The sequence below is a fragment of the Rhinopithecus bieti genome, unplaced genomic scaffold (genome assembly GCF_001698545.2).
Source record: "Rhinopithecus bieti isolate Rb0 unplaced genomic scaffold, ASM169854v2 scaffold_21542, whole genome shotgun sequence".
Lineage (NCBI taxonomy): Eukaryota > Metazoa > Chordata > Mammalia > Primates > Cercopithecidae > Rhinopithecus > Rhinopithecus bieti.
In genome coordinates this window covers 1666298-1691899 of record NW_016810483.1, presented here as the reverse complement: position 1 = coordinate 1691899, position 25602 = coordinate 1666298, and the positions used below count along the sequence as shown (strand labels likewise).

The window sequence follows — 25602 nt, the reverse complement described above, 5'->3', positions numbered from 1 at the left end:
TGGTTTTTTTGTTGTTTTATGTTTTAAAAAAGCAAGTAATGTGACGGTAGAAACCCACACAATCTCCCCCCACCCCACCTGCCACTTTGAGTCCTAATTGCCCATCTGCAAGGACAGAAACCCACTCTAAATTGACCAGCATCGGCTTCGGCAAGTCTTCTCTTCACTCTCCCTCCTGTTAAGACCGTTTCCAAAACCAATCAGCAAAGGACAAAGAATTCTTTACAGAGTGCAATTAGTGTTTTCCACGTCCACCTTCAAAAGCATGATGCTCTTCATGGGCTAAAGGACAGAAAAAAAACAAAAAAGAAAAAAAGGAAAGAAAACTTTAAGCAAAGGATGGGCCAACCCTCCTCTAGGCATCTCATTCAGCTTCCCCAAATGTTGGCAAGAACTCAAATACCTTATTTTTTATTTATTTATTTTTTTGCCAGTAACTGTTAGCTAAGGCGTGCATTTCCTGAGAAATGTAATAATGAAAATTAAAACAAGGAATAAACAAGCAATGGGCATGCTGCCTGTTTCTTCTTGCTGTGCCCGGGAGGATGAGTCATCTCAACAAGCCGATGAAGAGAGTATGTTGGGCTGCAAGCAAGTGCCGCAGGGGAAAATGTGTCCCACAAAATGCATTGCGGGGGGTGGGGGGGAGTGCCTGACACAACCCGAGACAGAGCCACTCACAAGCCTATCTTGAACAATAAAGTAAAAATAAAACAAAACAAAGAACCACACCAGGGTGACAGCAATTATACCTAGGTGCCCCTGCTCCCTACCTCTCAACACTCTCCATGGGAAATGAAGTTTCACAAAATTGTTAAGTCTTATTTTTCCAAATCATGTTTCCCCCTGCCAATAGATATTCAGCCCTATCATCTGGTTTGCAAAATTACTAATTTTAATTAGGAACTCTAGAATTTTTTTTTTTTTTTTTTTTTTTTTTTGAGACGGAGTTCTGCTCTGTAGCCCAGGCTGGAGTGCAGAGGTGCAATCTCGGCTCACTGCAACCACCTCTGCCTCCCGGGTTCAAGCAATTCTCCTGCCTCAGCCTCCCGAGTAGCTGGCATGCAGGTGCATGCCACCACGCCCAGCTAATTTTTGTATTTTTGGTAGAAACGGGGTGTCACCATGTTGGAAAGGCTGGTCTCGAACTCCTGACCTAAAGCGAACCACCTGCCTCGGCCTCCCAAAGTGCTAGGATTATAGGCGTGAACCACCAGGCCCAGTCGGAATTCAGGAATTGAAAAAAATTATGCTACCAAAAATATTTTCAAACACTTAATGTTGTTTAAAGTAGAAGATGGCACAGGGAAACCTACAAAACACACAACATTTTCTCTAAGGCAAAAGACTGAGTGTGACAATCTACCTCCTGGATCTGGCTAACCATTACCAGGAAGCAAGGTCTGATAAATGTGGGGTAACTCAGGACTCTGGGTGCTTTGATCCCCAACATGCTACCCACACTAGCAGTGAATGGGGTTCCAGGGAGGCAGATGGGCTGCCCCATTTCACCTTTTAAGCCCCTTCCAATTCTGTTTTCTTTTCTTTTCTTTTCTTTTTTTTTAAGACAGGGTCTTGCTGCTCTGTCACCCAGGCTGGAGTACAGTAGCATCATGCTACTCGGCTCACTGCAGCCTCGACTTCCCGGGCTCAAGCAATCCTCCCACCTCAGCCTCCTGAGTAGCTGGGATTACAGGTATAGCCACCATGCCCGGCTAAGTTTTGTCTTTTTGACAGAGACGGGGTTTTGCCATGTTGCCCAGGCTGGTCTTGAACTCCTGAGCTCAAGTGATCCACCCGCCTCAGCCACCCAAAGTGCTGGGATTACAGGCATGAACCACTGTACCTGGCCTCTGTGTTTTTCATAAGGACTAAATTCTTCAGACTACTGCTGAAGGGGTGGGTGGAACGGGTCTATTTTCCCTTCAACATCATCTTGGACATTCACCCCAACCTACTCTGCACTTGGATAAAACTTTGGGAGAGACGCACTTTATACTTCCCAGGTCACCTCAGGTTGGCCATATTCCTAAGGGCAGCCTGAAATCTGAACTAACTTAATAGAACATTTCTCACAGCTTTAACTTTACAAACGTTTCACATTGTGTGTGTGTGTTTACTTTTTAAGAAAGATATTTAAGGAAGACACCAAAGAAAACACGATTTGATCTGCAAGGAAATTATACTATACTTCAGGGTCAAATAGAGGTACCATAGAACTATAGTGACCTGGTTTCCAAACAATAAATCCAGATATACAGGCTATCCAAAGATCTGTGTTACTTCTAGGTGTGAGGAGCAGTCAGGGGTGGTCACAGTTGCATACTGCAATGCTGATGGGTTAAGGAGACAGTAAAACAGAACATTCAGAACTGGAAGTGCCTAGTGAACAGGAGTTCTGTCAGCCTTAGGTTACTTCACGTAGAAAGGGATTATAGAATTGCTCTAAGCCTGGAGTTGGCAAACTTTTTCAGGAAAAGGAAGAGAATAAATGTTTGTCTTTATGGGCCATACGGTCTCTGTCCCAATTATTATTATTTATTGTTGTTGTTTTTGAGACGGAGTTTCTCTCTTGTCACCCAGGGCAGAGTGCAATGGTGTGATCTTGGTTCACTGCAACCTTCACCTCCTGGGTTCAAGCACTTCTCCTGCCTCAGCCTCCTAAGTAGCTGGGGATTACAGGCGCCTGCCACCACACCCGGCTAACTTTTTATATTTTTAGTAGAGATGGGGTTTCACCATGTTGGCCAGCCTGGTCTTGAACTCCTGACCTCAGATGATCCGCCTGCCTTCGCCTCCCAAAGTGCTGGGATTACAGGCGTGAGCCACCAGGCCTGACCTCTGTCTCAATTATTAACTCTGCCACTGTAGCACTAAAGCAGCTATAGGTAACACGGAAACAAATGAGTATTGCTCTATGCTGATAAAACTTTATTTACGGACACTAAAATTTGCATTCATATAATTTTCATGTTTCACAAAATATACTTTTCTTTTGATTTTTTCCAACCACTGAAAATGTAAAAGCATTCTCAGCTACACCTCTACAGAAACAGGAGAGGGGAGGGGAAGACAGGGGGCAGATTTGGGCTGCAGCTTCCTGCTGTAAACAATTCTCAAGGCAGAAAAGACCTTTGTCACTCAGCTGCTCTGAAGAACTTAGCAGAATTGGCCAGGGTGGGGCTGGTCAGGGAGTGGAGTCTGTGCATTGTGAATTTCTCAGTCAAATAATGTGTATCCATATCAAATACAAGTTATCAATGGCCCAATGCCCATCTACCCACTAGAGGCCACGACTGAATATGCTTGGGTTCTTTCTACATGGAAAATTTACAGTCACCTGGCTTCTGTAAACTTGGGAATACTTACACTAGGATCCTATTAACTAAACCAGAGTAAAAGCATAAATTGGCCATTTCTAACTTAGCTCACCCTGCTGTGAAAAAGATTTCAGCCCAAACCTCATTTTTCCAAATCACTTCTGCAGCAAGTGGTATATACCCTGCTGAGTAAAGGACTGCCTGCTTTGTTTACAATAAAGAAAACTTTGTTTTTTCAAATTCAGATTTTTTTTGAACGATCTTTGAGTTTTTAAATGTTAATTTATGACCTTAAAATATGGATTTCTGCTGAGACCCTTCCTCAGTTGTGTATCACACACTTTGCAATGGCCTCTACCTTTAGGTATCTATTCGATTTAACTGGCCAAGTTGCAGTTTTCTTTCCCCTTGTTTGGCTTTTTTCTTTCCCAGAGCCATCACAACAGCTAAGCAGTGAATCATCCTGCCCTTTGTCAATCTTACTTGATTATTGCCATGGCCCTAAAAAGTAACCTAACCACTCTGTGGCCTTATTATGTGATAAAACAGATATCTTACTATCTGTGTTGAGCCTGCTGCTAACCAATGTGTTACCTGGAAACTTAATCATAGAACTTTGAAGTAGAAGGAACCTTGGAGATCATCTAAGACCAACCTCCTCGATACTCAGATGAGAAAGTAAAAGAATGAGAAGTTGTGACTTGCTCAAGGTCACACTGGTGAAGCTGGACAAAAATCCAAAGTGCCTGACTTAACGACCCCTAATTGGTGTTCTCCTCTCTAGAGTCAAGTGTGGAGCTGGTTCAAAGGTGGGGAAAAAATGTTTTAGCCCCATATGTAAATGCCAATGAAATACACTTCCATCTATAGAGTTTCTGCTAGTCTTGTGAAATAAAAAAAAAGAAAAAACCCTTGATGACCTTTCAATTAGTATCTGGGGTGAAAATACCATTAAAGTATCCCTAAAGAATAAAAATGGCATCGGCAAATTTGCAAGTTCTACACTGCACAGCCAATAAGCAACTTCTGCAGTGACATTTTTCTGTCTCTTTTAAACTTCCATTTAAAATTCAGAATATCTGTAGTGCCAGATCAGTCCCACTGCTTAACATCTAAGTCATTTGGCCTGTAATTATATGATTCCTTACAGGGAGGCCTTAGTGTTAATATCCCCTTGTCATACTAGGACACTCACAAAACAAAATTTGATTTTTTTATCCTTTTTGGTAAAGAGTTGGAAAAAGTGAAGCAATAATGAACTGTATTTCAGCAATTCTAAGATGCACTCCTCACAACTACCACACGTATATTTGAAGACCTCTGGTACCAATAATGTGTTACAGTTTAATTGGGAGCCTTATATTTTTCTTTTTTAGTAATACTAAAAATAATGGAGCATTTTATCTTCAAGAGCATCTTAGATTCAATGAAATACAGTAGTTAAAAAATGGGTTATTGACTCTAGGAACAGTTTTGGATATAGGAAATTTATCATACATGTGTAGGGCTGTCGTCCTTTTCTCTAACTCTTTGTTAAATGTGTGACCTGCAGTTTGATCTACCGAACATTGGTTTAATAGCACTAAGATGTTTCATTATGAAAAGAAGACTTTTCAAAAGAGCACACAAAAGCAATGAACATGAATCATGATGGAAACAATGGGTCCACACACCTATTCATACTGTTAACATTTCAACACTAGGCGTGAATTCTCTCTCGGTTCTGTGTCACAGTCATTCATAATGAGGAAGTATTAGCATTTCAGTAGAACATTCAATCATGCCTGTGCTCAGAATGCATTTCTTCCACAAATACAGATGTTATACATTATAAATTCCTGTTTATGAAGGGATGATTGAATATCTACCTGCCAGTTCATATAATGACATTTTTGTTACTGTTGTTTCCAATAGAATGTAATTTTTTTTCTGAGAATTACAAATTTGAGTTCAGGTACAAATTTTTGAAATAACAAACACGGTATTTGTTATTTCCTTTTCTGATCCATGCAGTTAGGCAAGAATAAAATATCATTTTAATTTCTGAGACTATGTTTGGTTTTTTTTTTTAAACACTTAAATGTATTTTGTTGAATTCTTTTCTGAATTATCAAATTTCAAGTGAGTCTGCCTTCATCGCATTTGCAAAACATTTTCTATCTTTAAAAGTATGATAGAGTAAGCTAGAAAGTAATAACTAGAAATGAAGCACTTACGTTTATAAAATACTGCTTTAAAAGTTATGTGGGGCAGAAGTTCATAGATCTTTTCTAAAACAGTCGCTTCACCCACTAAAGAGGCATTTACATTCCAGACTTGGACGACGTCTTCTCGGTCCCGAACACTGACACTAACTCCTATTACTTCATCATCTGAGGGGAAGACAGAAAAAAAAAAAAAATGAGTGATACTTTCAAGTCAGTCTGACTGTTTCTAAGAACTTAGTCTTTTTATCTGAAAATTAAGGATAAGATGGAAAAAAGGTGGCACAAGATAACTTGTAAGAAATAACTGTTTCTACGGGGAATCACTGGAGGAAAGCAAGTCAGTGCACAAAAGCTGTAGCAGTCACATCACATTTATCCAGGGACTTAGATAAAGTGTTCCAGCCGAATGCATTTTCCAGATAAGTAATTTACCCTTTTTAACATTAGGAAAGCTTTGTGACTATTTCTTACTCTGTTTTGATGAGACTTTTTCTAAAATGGGTTGCATAATTCCCTGCCCTCTGAAAGCCAAGTGAACTGAAATGAACTTTTCCTTGATGCCTTGCTATCTTTGTTAAGGAGAGCAAGAATTTCTCCTGACTTCCTGCCAAGCTTTCAGGGACCTTGGAGTGGTCAGCGCTATCTGCCCCAACACTAACTGGACCCAGATTGTGCATTCTCTGCTGCTCATCTGCTTTCTGCAGCTTGCTGGTCTGCTCCTTTCCTACGAATTCTTCCTGCTTCCTGATGCCTCCCTCTAGAAATCCTTTTTCTGGTTTTGGGCATTATATACTGTGGGCTAGTGAGCCAATGACCATCTGTTAGCCCTGTCTATAGAGTGAGAGTAAAATCTTCTGAGTACAGCTCTGCTATTACAGGATCGTCCTGCAGTGAATGAACGTTAAGGCATTTATCTACACTGATTAAGGTGGACTTTTTCAAAAAAACAAAATTCCAGAGTAGGGCTGTCTTGTACATAGTTGAGAACAGCGGATGGATAGTAAGGTGTTATACTGTTTTATCCTCCCTTGCAGCCACTTTGTTTACATAAATTTGCAGCAAAATGAAAAGAATACAAACTTTTGATTCTTGGTTTTCCTTGTTCATGACACAGTAATGCAATACGGTCAGCTCTCTGCACTTTCATAAACAGCATCAATATGTAATATGTGAGAGATAAGCGTTATCAACATAAGAAAATTTTGCTTTAGTTAGTATGCTTTACCTAATTTGCTGGCCTCTGTAAATTTAAATATTCATGCCATCAGTTTTTCCAATTGTCTTCTGGAAGTTAAAACGTTTTAGTATTAGGATATAATTTAAATACATATCCAATTTACTAAAAGAAATAATTGGCAGTAAAGTAATTCCTTTCTTTTCTCCATTCTTCCCTTCTCTTTCTCCCCCTCTTCCTTCTTTTCCTTTTAAAATGAATTTGATCCTGGCTAAATGTGTATGACTTGACACTAAATGAGTCCATTTATATAAACACTCAAAACCAGGGAAAATTAGCCTATAATGTTAGAAGTTAGACTGCAGGTTACCTTTGAAGGAAGGAAAGACAGCAGAGAGGGATCCTGGCGGGCTGGTAATATCCTGCTTATATATCTGGATGCTAGTTACAGTTATATGCCTACTTTGTGAATATTTATCAAACTGTACACATATGACGTGTGCACTCTTCTGTATATATGCCACATTTAAACAAAAAAGTCAAAAAACATAGTACCTTATCATGGCCATTCACAGAAACTTATTATCCCATGAAGAAAATATTCTTAGATACAGATTCTTTACTTTTAATTTACACTTTAAAATAGTCTTGCCAGAGCTCAATGTTATATTTTATATGAAAATAAAATCATCAACTACAAAGGGAAGCTTTGCGGTTTACCAGTTTCAAGAGTGGCCATGAAGTCATGAGATCACCCTTTTGAGGAAATGTTCCTGTTTCCTGTCTTTTGGTGTTGCCAATTTCTACCCTATCCGTCAAAGCGTGACGTAACGGACGGATGCCGAACTGTCAATATTTCAGTTTGGTTTTGCTCTTGGTAACCAGGCATAGTTACTAGCACAGCACTTTCACAAATGGTTCGGTAAAAAAAAAGGTGCAACTCTTATCCAAAGGCAGATCCATCAGCAAACATGTAATATTCATAAGTAGAATCAACCAGCAAAACCTTGATTATTTTAGGGTACTGGCAGCATAAGACATTAGAGCTGGGAGGAGCCACTGCTTAAAGATGAGGGGAGTGAGGCCCAGAGAGATTAGTTGACTTGCTAAAAGTGGCATAGCTGGTTAATGGAAGAGCTAATGGTTAATAGCTAATGGTGCTCTCATGTCTCAAGTCAACCACAAAACAATTGGTCTTCTTTATTCAATACTGGCTATTACTACTTAGACTATTTTTCCCTGGTTCTGGAAACAGGAATAATTCATGCAGAAAACTTCCTCTTCCAGGGATTTATGTGTTTATAATTATACACAGGATACATTTTTGGCTGTATATTATCAAGTTGCTAAATACTCCCTATTAAAACAGAAGGAATCTGTACTTACAATTTTATCTTAACCCGGGTCTTTTTTTTTTTTTTTTTTTGAAAGAGGGTCTCACTCTGTTACCCAGGCTGCAGTGCAGTAGCGATCACAGCTCATTGCAGCCTCTACCCCTTGGGCTCAAGTGATCCTCCCACTGCAGCCTCCAAAGATGCTGGGGCTATGGGTGTATGCCACTATGCCCAGCTAATTTTTGCATTTTTTGTAGAAAAGGTCTCTCTATGTTACATAGGGTGGTTTCGAACTCCTGGCCTCGAGTGATCCTTCCATCTTGGCCTCCCATAGTGCTGGGGTTACAGTCATGGGCCACCATGCCCAGCACAGGTTTTGTCTTAAGTGAATAAAAAGTGGTGTAAGTAGTAAGCAAAACAAAAGTGGAATGATAGGAACTGCTCATGAGATGAATCCGAAACATATCCCGGGACTGGCAAGGCCTACAGGGCTCTCAAACACGGCCCCATCTAAGACATTGGAGGGACAACTCATCATTGTCATTAGCTAAAAAGAAAATCTTAACTGAAAGCTGGGGAGGAAAAATAGTATTCTAAATGTTACTTCAGGAGCATTCAGAAGGTACTACCCCCAAAAGAAAACAAAACTTTAAACAAGCAATTAAATTCTGCTCTCTGAGTGGGTTCATGATAAACACAAAGCAAAACAAAAGCTTTTTGTTTTGCTCTCAGAAATACCCTGAGTATTTGAAAATGGTCTCCAAAGAAAAGCCCTGAAGAACTTCTGTCTTATCCTCCACCGTGAGATCCTGGGACATAAGGGTGAGCATGTTCCCACCTACCACTCTAGTCCTCTTTGAGCAAGGGACAGAGAGAACAAGAGGAAGGGGTTAGGGGTTGAGAGGGACAGAGAGGATTGTGCCTGCCCACCTACAAACTTCACTAGACACCGAAGGCACTTTCCCCTTCTGGAAAAACTGGAAGAGATAAAGGGAACCTACTACCAATTGTGTTAAGGGCCCAGTTAATGTCAGATTTTTCTTTTCTGCCTATTTATTTTGGACAAATGATTACAGATACTATTAAGTTAAGCTAAGAGGGAAAAACATACATGAATATATACATACATATATAAATATAATATGCACATATGTAAATACGCGTATGGACATAGACACACATATCTAACACTAAACACCAAAATCATATGAAAAAAAAACTGGGTAACTTTGTAGTTCCAAAATAAACAACTTCAAAACATGTAAAAAGTCAAACACGTGATAACAAACTGCTGCAAGAAACAAGCACAAGCCAGGAGCACAAGAGGCAAGGCCGGCCGGAGCCGTGGGCTGCTTTACCTGCTGCAGCACAGTCTGTGAACTGTTCCCCGATGGTTGCTAACAGCAACTCTTTCCAAACTGTGGACTGATATGGGAAAATAATAAAAAACAAAACAAAATACACATATTTTTAGAAAATTATCCTCAGGAGCTAAACAAATTATGTTTTCTTCAACTTCACATGTACTTTCTGTGCCCATATTTGGAGTCCACAGACACCGCCAAAGCCTAGGTGCAAACATTTATCACCGTGGCATATTTTTCATTGGTTTACAAATAACTTTACACAGATACAAGTGAGCCAAAGTCTGGTAAAAGCTAATCTCTAGTGAAACCCCTGGTGAAATTCAGAAGAATTTCTAGGCAAAACGCATCCAAATGACTAAAAAATTTCCAATTTCTTTACCTCTCACTGATTCAAAACACAGAAGCTGATTATATGTGGATGCTATTAGTAAAATCTTTCTCTTCAAAATCCTTTCTCTGTTTTTCTTACTACTTATAAGGTACTTCAAAGGTTACACAACTAAAGAACACTTAAGGACATTTCTTGTTTATTTAATACTAGAGTCTTGGGAAATTCCATTCACTTGAGGCAGACTGTTTATGGCAGGCGATAGAACTTTATGTAAGAATGTATGTAATTTCCCTGGAAGATTCAGTGCCTGATGTGGTCTGCCTCCTACCAATGAGAAACACTGGAGTTTCCTTCTCCTCGTAATCTGCTAGTGGCATCCAATAGACAGCCAGATTATTTCCACTCACATTACTTCCTTTGAAAAGTTCTTGGTCCCATTTATCCTCCTTCCTGTGATTCACAGGCTCCAAATTGCCCCCAAACTAGGTTTGAATCCTGAGAGGCTGCTTGCTATCTGCAAACAAGGTGGGTTAACAACCTCTCTGATCATCAGTTTCTTTAGGTGAACAAGGAAATAATAATCGGTCTGACCTTCCAGGGCTGTTGTGGGTATGAAATTAGTCAACAAATGTGCTGAGAGGGCTTAGTACAATGACTGCAATAAAAGGGCTTAGCATTTAAGATCCATGCCATAAACAGCTGTGTGTTTGCTATATTCCAAGTGCTCACTGCATATTAACTATAATAATAGTGTTTATTATTATGTCCTCACAAGCTTAAAGCAGTCTCGCTGAATCTTTAACCAAGGCCATGGCAGTTAGCTAGGGAACTGAAAAGTGACCTTTCATCCTTTTCTTTTGTCTTTCCTAGCCAGTCCCTTCTGGTCTATGAGTCTCCCACCTAGGAATCATGACTTCCATTTTCTCTGTCCAGCTACAGTCCTTCAAGCTGTTAGTGATGAAGTTGAGAGCTGGGAGACGCCATTAGGGAAGGAAGACTTCACCCTTCTGCTTTGAATTCAGACAAGGTTGGCCCACAAGACTCCCACTGGTTGATGACGAAAAGTAGGCTAAACTGCCTGGGATGAAGGCATTTGTACGGATATGAAAGAGTTATTATTTGTAACCCAATGCAGCCAAGTGAGCTAACAAGGAGAGGACAAAATTGCCTTTCAGCCGCTTTTCAAGGAATGTTGACATCATGATTACTTCCACTAGAGTTCAAAGTCTAGTGTGAGTAAGTAACATGGAAAGGCAAAAAGTGTTCATAATTAAATTTTTTTTTTTTTTGAGGCGGAGTCTCGCTCTGTCACCTGGACTGGAGTGCAGTGGCCGGATCTCAGCTCACTGCAAGCTCTGCCTCCCAGGTTTACGCCATTCTCCTGCCTCAGCCTCCCGAGTAGCTGGGACTACAGGCGCCCGCCACCTCGCCCGGCTAGTTTTGTATTTTAGTAGAGACGGGGTTTCACCGTGTTAGCCAGGATGGTCTCGATCTACTGACCTCGTGATCCGCCCGTCTCGGCCTCCCAAAGTGCTGGGATTACAGGCTTGAGCCACCGCGCCCGGCCTCATAATGAAATTTTAAAAACACCTTATCTTCCCTCATTCTCTTATATTCTCTGCTCCCCTGATAGTTTTCATTATGTATGCCAAATAACGGGAAAACGCTGGAGCTTCCCATCTTGACGAATAGTTTGCACCTCAGACAAATAAATCTGGTCATATCTTTGGGTATGTGCTTATAGGAAAATGACTCCAGCTCAAGCATATGGGTCCCTAGAGACATTTCAGTTCTTTGAGCTTATCCACATGAAAGAAATCATGAAAAGGTGAAACTGGGTAGCATTTCCCCTTTGTCCATTTTCAGAGAAGTTTTTGGTTTCCCAGGGCTTAAGATAACCGATTTTAATGTTCACGTTCATTTCCAGTTAATATGATGAATTAGAGCTCGCTCTGGGAAATCTGGGTTTCTGAGATTTGATCACTGCAAACCAGCATCCCACTAGGTCGTCACACCATCCAGGTTCTCATCAGCCCCAGAGGGAGATGGAGCATTGTCTCTCATGAAACCCCAAAGGATGGTGAAATGCCAAGCCTCCCTATTCTCTGTGCCATGGACATTCTCAAAACTGCTTTTGTTCCCCCTGTAGAGGGATGAGCCTTTGGAAGGAAAGATCCTACTTCCGACTTTGTAAAATCATATGCCACATGTTAGTCATGGCTGTCAAAGGAATGACCACCATAAAGACATTCACCCAGCTTTTCTGTGAAGTTCACAGGCATTTACTCCTGCAGACTGCATCATACAGTCACATATTACACCATGTCTATGGAGAAGCACAATTATACACTTTCAAGGTGACAGTGTAAGGCAGAAAATCAAGGTCAGAACAGAATTTCTCACCCCCAGCCTGTTTGGGGACTGCCAGGTAAACAGGCTGTCTGCAAAGCACAAAATGTTCATGACAGGTAGTCAACAACCCCAAGCTTTGTCGGTTCTAGAAGAGGATCAGAAGGAACCTACCGTGCTGTCCTTGGGGACTTTCATCTTCCATACGCCGCCCTTTGCATTACTCTCTTCTTCCCTGGGCCAAAGACCAACGTTTAAAGTTACACTCAGGACTAAGTGATTCTACATACATTTAGATTAAATATCTCTACATACATTTAGTTTAACAATAGACGACCTTAAAAACAAAATAGTTGGGTATTTTTCTTGTTTTTGTTTTTTATTTTTTATTATGGATACATAATAGTTGCACCTATTTATGGGGTATATCTGAATTTTTTTTTTTTAAAGACTAGGTCTCACTCTGTCACCCAGGCTGGAGTGCAGTGGCATGATCATAGTTCACTGTAGCCTTGAACTCCTGGGCTCAAGCAATCCTCCCTACTCAGCCTCCCAAGCAACTAGGATTACAGGCATGTGCCATCACACCTGGCTAATTTTCAAAATTTTTTTTAGAGACGGGGTCTCCCTCACTTTGCTGCTCAGGCTCATCTTGAACTCCTGGCCTCAAGCAATCCTCCCACCTTTGCCTCCCAAAGTGCTGGGATTACAGGCATGAGCCACCACATCTGGCCTACATGTGATATTTTGATACACGCATACAAGGTATAATGACTGAATAAGGGTATTTAGGATATCTATCCATCACCTCAAGTCTTTATCATTTCCTTGTGTTAGGAACATTCCAATTCCACTCTTAGTTATTTTGAAATACATAACAAATTATTGTTAACTATAGTTACCCTGTTGTGCTCCAAGACCTCATTTATTCTAATTGTATTTTTGTACCCATTAACCATCCTCTCTTTATCACCCCCGCAACTTCCCAGCCTCTGGTAACCATCATTCTACTCTCTTTCTCCATCAGTTCAAGGTGTTTGTTTTTGTTTTGTTTTTTGTTTTTTTAGCTCCTACATATGAATGACAGCATGAGATATTTGTCTTTCTATGCCTGGTTTATCTCACTTAATATAATGTTCTCCAATTCCATCCATGTTGTTGCAAATGGCGGAATTTCATTTTTTTGATGGTTGAATACTGTTCCATGGTATACATGTACCATATTTTCTTTAGTCATTCATCTGTTGATAGACACTTAGGCTGATTCCATATCTTGGCTCTTGTGAATGGCACTGCAATAAACATGGAAGTGTAGATATCTCTTCGACATACTGATTTCCTCTCTTTGGGGTATATATCTGGCAGTGGGACTGCTGGATCATGTGACAATTCTACGTTTAGTCTTTTGAGGAACCTCCATACTGTTCTCCATAGTTGATTGTGCTAATCTACATTTCCACCAACAGTGTACGAGGGCTCCCCTTTCTCCACACCCTCACCAGCATTGCTGTCTTTTGGATAAAAGCCATTTTAACAGGGGTAAGATTGGGTATTTTTCAATAAACTCTTCCTCAGTCCTTTTGTTGGAAACAGAAGCAGATGAATACAAAAGGAAGGAGCTAGGGATGGAGAGGCAAGAAAGTGGCATTCAGTGGCTACATGGGCAGGGAAGGTGATAGGACTTGAGATCCTCATCCTCAAAGGGCTGGTGCAGACAGGCTTGCTTGACTCTGGGGATGGACAATGAATACAACTGCTTCATACAAGGGAAGACCCTTACACTTCAAAGTCATGGTCATGACACTGTCTCATGTGATTCTCCTATCAACCATGTATCAAGGCCTCATAGGCATCCCTGTGAAGGACATCCACTGTGTGTCACTGTTTAATATCTGCTTCCTTTCTGGTAAGAGCATCCCAGTTTCCTGCCCCCTACTCTTCTGTGAGATCCACTCAGGCAGGGCTGACTCCACATCCTAGCTTCAAAGATGGGCTTCTGACTCTGGCTAGCCTATGAGAGTACTGCCTCTTCCTAGTCTTTGTGATTGGCCAGAAATTGAAAGGGGATCCAAAGTGAGACAATGAGAGCCAGTCCTGGGATTTTATCTGGGCTGCTGAGTACTGACATTAGTAAACTTGCAGGGTGTAAGACCAGAGCATACCAAGGCCACTTTGCCACCTCAGATGGGAGAAAATAAAACCGAAAATTAAACCAATGTAGAATAAAGCAGAATAATTCTGGTGGGGACCATCAGATTCCTGGTAACACTGGAGCCGGATCTGCCAGAAATTACCCCTACCAGTGAACTTTCCAGTCACAGGTTAAAAACGTATTCAATTTTTTTTTGCTCAAATTAGGTTTCTCGTGGCTGGGCCTGGCGGCTCATGCCTGTAATCCCATCACTTTGGAAGGCTGAGACGCACAGATCACTTGAGCCCAGGAATTCAAGACCAGCCTGGGCAACAAGGTGAAACCCCATCTCTTCCCAAAATAAAAAATTAGTTGGGGGTGGTGGCATGCACCTGTAGTCTCAGCTACTTGGGAGGCTGAGGCAGGAGGTTCACCTGAGCCTGGGAGGTCAAGGCTGTGGTGAGCCATGATGCTGCCACTGCACTCCAGCCTGGGTGACAGAGTAAGACCCGGTCTCAAAAAAAAAAAAAAGAAAAAAGAAAAAAAAAAAGAAACCAACCGAACAACAACAGTAACAAAAAACCCACAAAAACAAATTAGGTTTCTGTCATTTGCTACTACTCAAGATGAGATACATTTACATTTTATTAATGAGTAAACAATGCTGAAAGACTGAATGACATGACATAAGGATTTATTACTAATTGGAACTCCAGCTTGGGCAAACTAACTTACTGTCCATCTTCATTACTACATCAAGCTATTAAAGAAGGAGGACACTTAGCCCTAGACCCTGGGTCATGATTGGTATCACAGACTTTCTATATTGTCCATGTGAGACACACATCTCAGGTGATATGATATTTAATGAGGTTCACAAACAGTTCCCTCCCACCTTGACCTTAAATTACACGTTAGACACTTACCAAAGTGGTCGTCTCTCTCCTCTCATTAAATGATAACTGCATCTCAAAGGCAGGCTAGTCACAGGAGGGATATTATTGTATACACTCCAGAATATCTTTAAAAGAAAAACAAACACTTTAATTTACCCAGTATCAATTTATTATGCTGCTAGATTATCAAATCAGTGCATTAAAGAAAAATTTTGATTCTCATTGTTTTATCCATTCAAAATAGGTTTTTCTCAGTATCCCTTCTAATTCTCTGCTAGAAAATGTAATATAACATTAAAGAATGCTGGGTTTGGTGGCTCACGCCTGTAATCCCAGCACTTTAGGAGGCCGAGGCAAGTAGAACACTTGAGCCCAGGAGTTCGAGACCAGCCTGGGCAACGTGGCGAGATCCCATCTCTACAAAAAATACAAAAAATTAGCTGGGCATGGTGGCACACGCCTATAGTCCCAGCTATCCAGGAGGCTGAGGTGGGAGGATAGCTTGAGCCTGGGAAGTTGAGGCTGCGGGTGAGCTAAGATGGCACCACTGCATTCCAACTTGGGCAACAGGAGTGAGACCCTGCCTCAGAAAAAACAAAAACAAAAACACAAGAAGAAGAAGAAAAGATGTTCCTTGCTGATGCTGTGCCAAGTTCTATGTTTCAGGAAGCTATGGTTATTAAGCAAACATTCCTATGCAACATGTCTACACATAAAACTGGAAAGGGCTTTGCTAAATGATTTTTCTGAAAGCCAGGTAGTATCTACTAAAGCCTTTAGTACTGAATATATGTACTGAACATATTTGTAACTATCTTGTTATAACAGACGCTGTCTTCAACATGGGAAACCCTATCTCTACTAAAAATACAAAAAATTAGCCAGGCATGGTGGCAGACACCTGTAATCCCGGCTACTCGGGAGGCTGAGGCAGGAGAATCACTTGAACTTGGGAGGCGGAGGTTGCAGTGAGCTGAGATCACACTACTGTACTCCAGCCTGGGCAACAGGGCGAGACTCTGTTTAAAAAAAAAAATAGACCCTGTCTTCTCTCTAAGTCTGTGATGCTATGGCTTGGGAGTTGAGGGATAAAGGAGATGGCAAAGAGAAACCACCTTAGACACTCTGTTTGCCCCTTATCTCTCCCCTGCTAAAGGAACAGGGAACAGCTCAGATGCTGAAGCAACAAGCTGCGCAAGATACACAGCGTTATGGACTGCACGTCTGTGTCTTCCCCAAATTCATATGCTGAAACTCTAACTACCCATAGGATGGTGTTAGCAGATGGAGCCTCTGGGAGGTAATCAGGTCATGAGGGTATAGCCACCATGACAGGCTTGGTGTCCCTAGGAGAAGATGAAGAGAGCCGGCCCTCCCTCTGCCGTGTGAAGACACAAGGAAAGGATGGCCATGCACAAACCAGGAAGAGGGCCCTCACCTCGGTGTGCCCATGCTCACACCCTAATTTCAGACTTCCAGACTCTAGAACTGTGAGAAACAAGGGTTTGTTGCATAAATAAAAAAAAACTGCCCAGTCTATGGTATTTGGTTATAGTAGCCTGAACTAAGACACAGGGCAACTGGTAAACAGAAATAGATTATACAAAAATAATAAAGTAATAGAAAAACAGGAAGTCTTGGCAAAGACTGGAGCTGTTCTCTGTGCCAGGCTTTGTTCTATGAACATTTACATGTTTATGCAATTTATCCTAATGACAGTCTTAGGAGGAGGTATGATTATTATCCTTTTTTTAAAGATAAGGACATCAGGCAGAGATGAACCTGCCCAAGAGTCACTGTTTGGTATGACCATTAGGATTAGGACAAGGATTGAGGCTATGAAGAAGAAAACGCTGCCCCATTTGTTTGGAGCAGGTCATAGAATTACTATGCTATGAATGCTATGCACCGAATTACTGTGCAAATAAGAAATATTGTTCTGTGCGGTGAGGTAAGCATAGGGTGATCATCTGGGTCTCCCAGTAGGTCTGAGGAAAGCAGCACAAGTAAAAGAGCAATTAGAAAAATCAATCCTAGGGCTCATGAATTGAGTCACATGGGTGGAATGGAATTTTATCTATGTTGAATGATAATCCTGCTGGGTTGTTCAAGCCTGTTTTGTGTTAAAAAAAATAACAACACTGAATTAACTACAAAGGTGGCAATGATGAACTGTAAGATCAAACTGAAGACAAAAAACTACAGGATGATAGATGTATGAACTGAAAATCCACCTTGGCTCTCTCCTACTAAAATGGTGCTAGTGTAGGGAGGAGCTGAAAGCTACTGTAATAACAGTAGCTCCTCAAACACACATCTTTCTTTACGGAGGTACCTATCCTATAAATGCTTTGCTATTTGTACAAATAAGATTATTCCAATATTTCAGTATGTCTGCGGTATGAGGGTGGGTAGGTAGGGCTGGAATCTGAATCCAGACAATTTGATTCCCAAACCTCTGTTCCTAACTACTCAGCTATTTTCTTTTAAGATATTACTATATGTTTTTGACACATCTTTCTCCAATCTTAGCAGCCAGGAATGAGGTCATGAAGTCATAGAAAGAGGGACACATGTTGAAGATGTTTTCCTACCAGTAAGATGCCCATAATTCCCAAGAGGCTGGTGGTTGTCAACTCCGGCCTGAGAACCCAGTTATGACGTGGCAATGTCCTCTGTAGAATTTATGCACAAAATTAACATTAAGACGAAAACTCCTGCCTAAGGTAAAACCAAGAGGACTTTGGTGCTGGCAAACTTCAAGCCTCCTCAAAGGCATCACAAACCAAAGTTCCTGCCGTCATACCCCTGTCAAAAGTTGTCAAATCTTGCCTTTTTAACCTAGTACTTGAAGCGCATTGAAAAAATACAACAAAACACCTCTTCCATTTCAAAGATCAGAAAAACACTAAAGATCGTGCTAAGAATTGGAGCTTTAGAAGCTTCTCTTGAAAACAAAAACAGACAACTGATTCTGCTTGGCTTGGCAAATCTGACAGGAAGAGATCACAGCCCAAGAAGATCAGTGATAGACTTAACATATCCATTAAAGCATGTATTTGTACATCTGTGCTGAGCGTAAAATAGGAGCAAAATATCCGGTCACACCATTAAAAAAAAAAAAAGCCCTTTTAAAAAAACATGTGTCATTAAACTGGTCTGTTTCCCTGTTGCAAACCTCATCCAATGTGTAGAATATTTGTGAAGTATGTCTGCTGGTGAAATACCTACAGGAAGGCATCTACCATTATTCAGCTCCTGAAAATCTCTTCCACCTTTGCAGAAGTGAAAGGTCTGCTACAGTGGAAGCCTGGTGATTCGAGATTATACTCTCTGTAACACATCTTGAAAATGGAAACACTTAAATTTGACTATACATAAAATCTTGCAAATAGATTTCAAAAGCCATCAGGCTTATAATTAATTTTGTTGGACTTGCAAATCGAAGATTGCAGTAAAAGTAAAACTAAGCACAATGTTTATTAATGATAGTTAAACGCTTTTTTTTCCCTAAAAGTCTTGAGAATCACTCTAGGACTAGGAGAGGTATAAAAGTTGAACATCTTTCATTCAGTCAACATCTGTGACCATCAGTTGTGAACAGGGCACAGTGAAGAGTCCTTGGGGAACTCAGCTGAATGCAGGAGGGTCAGCGTTTGACCACAGCAATCCACTCCTTGGGAGGTATGTTCTGGAACACCAATCTGGCACCTCTCCTTGAGAAACTGAGGCAGAGAAGACACCTGTCCAATGGAGTCTAATACCTGGATTTAAGACCTAGGTTCTCAGGATAACCTTCACAGGTCATGCAGCCCTTGAAATCCAAGTTGCCTCCTCTGTATAAGGATACAGCTATTTCATTGGAAAATGTAATGACGAAATGCAAAGTGAAAGCACTTGCTAGGCCTAAGGAACGAAGCAAAGTATGATTAGACCCATTAATATGCTGACCACTTGATAAATCCCCAATCTATTAGTACTGGATTGGAGCAACTATGTCCCACCTGACAGTCTTCTGCCAAATAGATAATCATCCATTACCAAGAAAACTGGCAAATTTCCTCCTCAATTTCCTACTGGAATGTTCTGAAGAAAAATAATGCACTTGGAAATTCTTCAGAAGAAAAGATGTTATGTGTTGACAGACAACAAAGTGATATGTCTGTTTTGTAAAACAAAGCAGAAACAAAACCACCCAGCCAACACACCTCAAAAAAAAAAAAAAAAAAAAAAAAAAAAATACAGGATTTATTCCAGGTTGTGGCATGTGTAGCAGGAGAGTATTTTCAAAAAAAATAAAAAAATATTTTTGCTCATTAGGTATTACTAGTTGCCTGAGGCTTCCCACCAACTGAATCAGTGGTATTTATGGGCAGGGCCAATAGGCATCTGAACCAAATAGGCAACTGAAGAGTTTAATGGATGTTTTTAACTCACAGCAGACACAAAAGCTGAAAGCAGAGTGCTTCTGATTTACAAGAGCTAGGTACCTGAGAGAGAAATGGGTTTTCCTTTGAATTCCAAAAAGGGCTTGATTTAAAGAGAGAGCCCAAGTGTGGAGTTGTGGTCATAGAGTAAAGGAGATGTGGGCCGGGCGCGGTGGCTCAAGCCTGTAATCCCAGCACTTTGGGAGGCCGAGACGGGCGGATCACGAGGTCAGGAGATCGAGACCATCCTGGCTAACACGGTGAAACCTCGTCTCTACTAAAATACAAAACTAGCCGGGCGAGGTGGCGGGCGCCGGTAGTCCCAGCTACTCGGGAGGCTGAGGCAGGAGAATGGCGGGAACCCGGGAGGCGGAGCTTGCAGTGAGCTGAGATCTGGCCACTGCACTCCAGCCCGGGCGACAGAGCGAGACTCCGCCTCAAAAAAAAAAAAAAAAAAAAAAAAAAGGAGATGTGACAGGATGTGAGGGTAATTTCCCACCACATAGAAAGTCAGTTAGTAAAAAACCAGCTCTGAGTTGGGGAGTTAAAAGCTTGGAGTGAGAGGAGAGTGACGTTAAAACCCTGAAAGGATGGGAGAGAGCCCTACGTAAAGTTTGGAGATGCCTAGAGTAGAGCAGTGTGGAACCTGCTTTCTGGTACAGCCCAAGAGGCTCCAAGACTCCCACAAAAGGCCCTCATTCCTACAGTGCTGAGCAATATGGTGGTCAGGTCTGAAAACAGCTGTGAAGGCAGGAGGGGTTATTCTTGCCGGGAGGGCCTGCCACAACCTTATAGAGTTCCCTTCATTCTGGTGGGGTAGGGGGAAGGCAGCCAACATTTCCTAAATCTCCAATCTGGAGCTTGAAATTGCTAGAAAGCCTACAGACAGCAGGGCCTGGGGTCTGGACCTGTGTGTACATAGCAGGGGTCTTCATGACACGAGGTTACAGCAGGGTCAAAGGTGGTGGGTCAGGGATATTTCTGCATATGCCTGTTCATTTGGAGAAGGAGAAGAGGGTGGTCATTTTCCCAAAAAGAGACTTAAATTGGAAGAGACCCAGTTTCACAGTTGAAGTGACTAAATTACTTTTAATTAACAAGGTCAAATCTCACCCCACCCCAATACGCAGACACAATGGCCTCCACTGAGAATGTGGAGGAACACGAGCAATTTCACCTCAGTTATATTTCTTCATAACTGGATTGTAGCTATAGATGTTGATCCTATTACGCATATAATGAATAAACTAAATGATGGATAAAGAATCTTGTTATACTTGATTCGAAGTCTGCGCTAGACAGAACTATGAAGTGGATCTGGCTGCAGGTCCTTCTCTTTCTCTCTTTTCAGTGTTGGCTTTCTTCCTCTCTCCCCTCAGGCCCCTCCCTTCTCCCAAGGGGTTCACTCCAGGTCATTCTATTGCAAGACACCGCCCACCATGGGCTGTCCTGCTGTGTCCAGGGCAGCAAGTACTGGCAATCAATCTTTCCATCATCCTCCATGATCAATACTGACCTAGAAAACCTCTTCTTCTGAACGAAGAGCCCTCATTTCCCAAGGGTTTGGAAAGCAAGCTGCTGCCCTAACTTAATGATCCATAACTGCACAACTCCACAGTCAGGAGGCTTGAAATGAAATGAAGTGCTGATATGAAATGAAGTCTTGATATTATCGACAGTACACAGGATAAGTTTGGCATATGCAGGGGAAACATTTTCTTAATTTCAATATGTTATATATACCCTTTATGAAGACTTTCTGTTTATGATAAATGATGCTGAATTTCCACTTATAGAGGAAATATGGTTTCTGTTTTATGCAAATTTAAATAAGAAGTCAATTTATAAGAAATACCAGGTGGAATATACTACAAGTGAGATTAAGTGTGGCAAAATCTTGAAGGTGATAACATCAAATAACTGAGGTTCGAGACAGAGTGTTGTACAGGAATGAGTTTTCAGGGGTGGAATTTTTAGTCTCGTAGCAGGTAAGGCTGAAATAAACTGGACAAGGGAGACTTCTCTTGCAAATCACATCTGGCAGGTAGCTCTTCATTCTCCAACAGATAAAATAGGGCTTGTTCAAAAGCCGTGTTCTATTATTTTTTCCCTCTAGAGATGTGGGTCTTGTCATGTTGCCCAGGCTGAACTCGAACTCCTGGGCTCACGCAATCCTCCCACCTCAGCTTCCTGAGTAGCTGGGATCACAGGCATGAGCCAATGCACCCGGCTAAAAGCCATTTTCTATTCTGCACTGCAACCCCTGAGGATGCAAAACCACATGAGAACTGTGGAAAATTTGGACAGGTTCACAAAAGAGTAAGAGAATCAATAAGCATCTGGAAAACACGCCTAGACATAAAATGGAATTTTCCAAGAAAGGCAGGAAAGTAGAAATGAATTTAACTCCAGGCAGAGAGAATTATTGTTGGGTGTGATCAAAGTGTCCTCAGCAGGGGTTCCCAGATCCTTTGGAGGCTGAGCCTCCTCCACTCTTCAACCAGGGGCAGTAAAAGAAAGAGAACTGAACTGGAAGTGGAGGGAGTTCCAGTCCTAGAGACAAGGCATGATTGGCTCTTTCCACTGAATGTTTGGGCCATTTACCTCCAGCCTCAGTCTCCTCAGCTAATAGATGGGGTAACAATTCCTCTCCCAAACCCATCTACTTTGATTTGCTAAAGGGCCTCAAAGTATAAAAGACACATAGGTTTTAATAAGGCAATCATTAATATCACATGATTTTACCTTTCATCTAAACACATGTGGGAGGAAAATATAGACATAATTGGAGAAGCAGTTTTCTTAGTGCTAATGGAGTGAGAATAATCTCAGCACTTTGAGAGGTCAAGGAGGGAACACAGCTTGAGGTCAGAAATTCGACACTAGCCTGAGCAACATAGCAAGACCCCATCTCTACAGAAAAATAAAATAATTTAGCTGGGTGTGGTAGCACATGGCTGTAGTCCTAGATACTCGGGAGGAGGCTGGGATGGGAGGATCTCTTGAGACCAGAGTTTGAGGCTGCAGTGAGCTTTGATTGCACCACTGCACTCCTGCCTGGGTGACAGAGTGAGACCCTGTTTCTGAAGAAAAAATAATTAATATACAATCCTAGAATAAAATTAAAAAACAGTGGGACAAAAGCATATCCTCAAATGACTTGCAAGATTGTATCCTGGCCAGCTCTTAAATACTAAGGACAATTGATTAGATGTTAAGGACACTTACAGGCTGAAATCTCAAAAGCTATTGATAAGTTAAATATCTTCACATACACCTCTGTTAGTGGGGGTGCAATCCAGAGTATAATCACTTGAAATAAATAAGCTAGAAGCAGTGGTATATAGTTTTCTGATATAAAATATGACTGAAGAAAGCATAAAAAGATATCTCAGTAAACAAATTATGGCAGATGATTGGGTACTTAACTATGGCTTTTTACCTCATTGTGTCATTCAAGTCTCATGACAGCATGATAAAATTACCATCACAATTATTCCCATCTTACAGATGAGTAAAATGAGATTCAGGTTATGTAACTTGTCCAAGCTAGTAAGTGTCACATATGAGACATCAACCAAGGCACTGTGACTACTGTAGCCCATACCCTAGCCAGATAACTGATGGAGCTGAGGGATACAATCCAGTAACACTTAAGTAAAAGCTGGTCACATCTGAGGGCTAAGTGCCAAGCATTACTAAGAACTATATACCCATCTCATCTAACTTTCACTCAACCTTAGGGAGTAGGCACTATTATTACCTCAGTTTTACAGATAAGAAACTGAGGGAGCACAGACAGCTGAGACAAAAAGGAATTTCCCGATCCTTAGGGCAGTGTTTATCAGCCATTTTTTCACTATCACCCCTTAGGCCCTAAAAGAGCCCTTTTTCCTAATCACCTATGACGAAATTTTAATACCAGAGAGACACCATATATGTTTATGGACTGCATGGACAGCTATGCTTCACACATAAAAAGAGTGAGATTTGTTCACTGATGTACTTCCCCTGCAAGAATCAACTTTGGCCCCCACTGAGAATGTGCAGCCTACGGAATCCTCACAGGAAACTGGTTCATTTATTAACTTCTAATTCATTCTTTTTTTTTTTTTTTGAGAGTGTGTATGTGTGAGAGACAGAGTCTCACTCTGTCACCCAGGCCGGAGGGCAGTACAATCTCAGCTCACTGCAACCTCCACCTCCCAGGTTAAAGCGATTCTCCTGTCTCAGCCTCCCCAGTAGCTGGGACTACGGGCGTGTGTCACCACTCCAGGCTAATTTTTGTATTTTTAGTAGAGACAGGGTTTTACCATGTTGCTCAGTCTGGTCTTGAACTCCTGAACTCAAGTGATCCGCCCGCCTCGGCCTCCCAAAATGTGGGAATTACAGGAGTGAGCCACCATGCTCAGCCTCATTCATTCATTCAATCCTTCAATATTCATTGAGTGCAAAGGACCAGACACAATAATATAGTACTGCATGATTCCATTAATATAAAGTTCAATAACAGAATGAATGTAATGTGGTAGAAATGAGAACAGTGGTTGCTTTGGGGGATGGAGGCTGGAAGGGGCACAAAGAGACTTTCTGGTGTATGGGAAAGATTTTTTTTCATCTTGATCTGCATGATGGTTGTACATGCATACCCTTGTCAAAAGTTATACTTAAGAAATCTACATTCACTGTATACAAATTATATCCCAATAAAGTAGTTTTAAAGAAAGTATTTCCTAGTATGTGCCTCCCTGGGTGCTTTAAATTGCTCCCTGAAGACCCTAAAATGCTGTGGATTCAGGGGCTCTACCAAATACCCTGGGTTATCTCGCGGGGTCAGGAAAACCAAGCCAGTCCCCTCATCTGACTAGTGTCAGCCCTGGAATCCCTTGCATAGCCCTGATGATCTAATGTCATGTGGATTGGGAAAAGTCTAATGAGACTCTGAGAGACTTTACATGAGGACAGGCCTTCAAATCAAGTGCTCTGAGGATTGTAAAATGGCTGCTGGGAAAAGGTAACAGAAGTCCCTAAATCCACAGAAGAGGAGACGTGCAGGGAGGCCTCCCAGATTCTGAACACGTTGATGTCTCTGGACAGTGGTCCTCGCGCTGCCTTGTGGTGCCATCTGTACTTGGCACTGCACAGCAGCACTGCTGCTCTGCTTCCCACACGTTTATGTCACTTCCCCAACTACACCAGAAATGGCCCACAGTCAGGACAGTGTCTTCACACCCAGCTCACTGCCGCTGGTAGCCACACACAGCACCTTACAATCAGATTTCTGGGACTTTGTAATTATGCATGCCAAATTTTTTGAACCAGATACTGGGACCACAGACTGAAAAAAAAAAATGGATCTCTGTGCTACTTCTGTATGTAAGAGGCTGCCTAAGAGACACAATTTAGATGCTGATCTACTGCAATTTCTAAGACATTAAAAGATTTAGGGATACAACAGGAAAGCTATTTAAAATCTGTCCCTTCTAGAAAATTCATGGACATACGGTCAATGCAACTCTGAAGCTGCCTCAAAAGCCTTATTCTACCTGCACCAGCCCATTAAACTAGAAGACAGGAGAAACTGGATAGAACCTGCTATTGAAGAAAATAGAAATGGGATCAATTAAATCAATTAGGTTTTTTCTTTTTTGAGACAAGGTCTTGCTCTGTTGCCCAGGCTGGAGTGCAGTGGTGTGAATACAGCTCACTGCAGTGTTGAAATCCTGGGCTCAAGTGATCACTGTGCCTCAGCCTCCCAAGCAGCTGGAACCACAGGTGTGTGCTACCATGCCCAGTTAATTCTGAAGGAAATTGTTTGTAGAGATGGGGGTCTATGTTGCCCAGGCTGCTCTGGAACTCCTAGGCTCAAGCAATCCTCCCACCTCAGCCTCCCAAACTCCTGGGATTTCAGGCGTGAGCCACTGTGCCTGGCCAGTTGTGTTTTTTCAGTTGTGTTTTTCCAACTCCACCATCAGAGCTAGATAAAGAACTAATAGAACTAAGAGCTTGCATTCATTGAGAATCTGCTATGTATTAGGTATTCCACTAAGCATGGCCTAAACATCT

General features: G+C 41.6%; 1 protein-coding gene across 4 annotated transcripts in view; it reads right to left on the bottom strand.

Annotated features, from left to right (window-relative positions):
* Window positions 1-6: 6 nt before the first annotated feature.
* The window catches only part of EIF4E3 (eukaryotic translation initiation factor 4E family member 3), a 69445-nt gene continuing 43849 nt past the window's right edge, over window positions 7-25602 (bottom strand). For all 4 annotated transcript variants that reach the window (XM_017892183.1, XM_017892185.1, XM_017892186.1 and 1 more), the window contains 5 exons: window positions 15140-15234; window positions 12257-12317; window positions 9394-9460; window positions 5537-5692; window positions 7-282 (listed from right to left, as the gene is read on the bottom strand). In XM_017892183.1, the coding sequence (XP_017747672.1) occupies window positions 236-282; window positions 5537-5692; window positions 9394-9460; window positions 12257-12317; window positions 15140-15165 (357 nt within the window). In that variant the 5' untranslated portion in view covers window positions 15166-15234 and the 3' untranslated portion in view covers window positions 7-235. The remainder of the gene's footprint in view (window positions 283-5536; window positions 5693-9393; window positions 9461-12256; window positions 12318-15139; window positions 15235-25602) is intronic.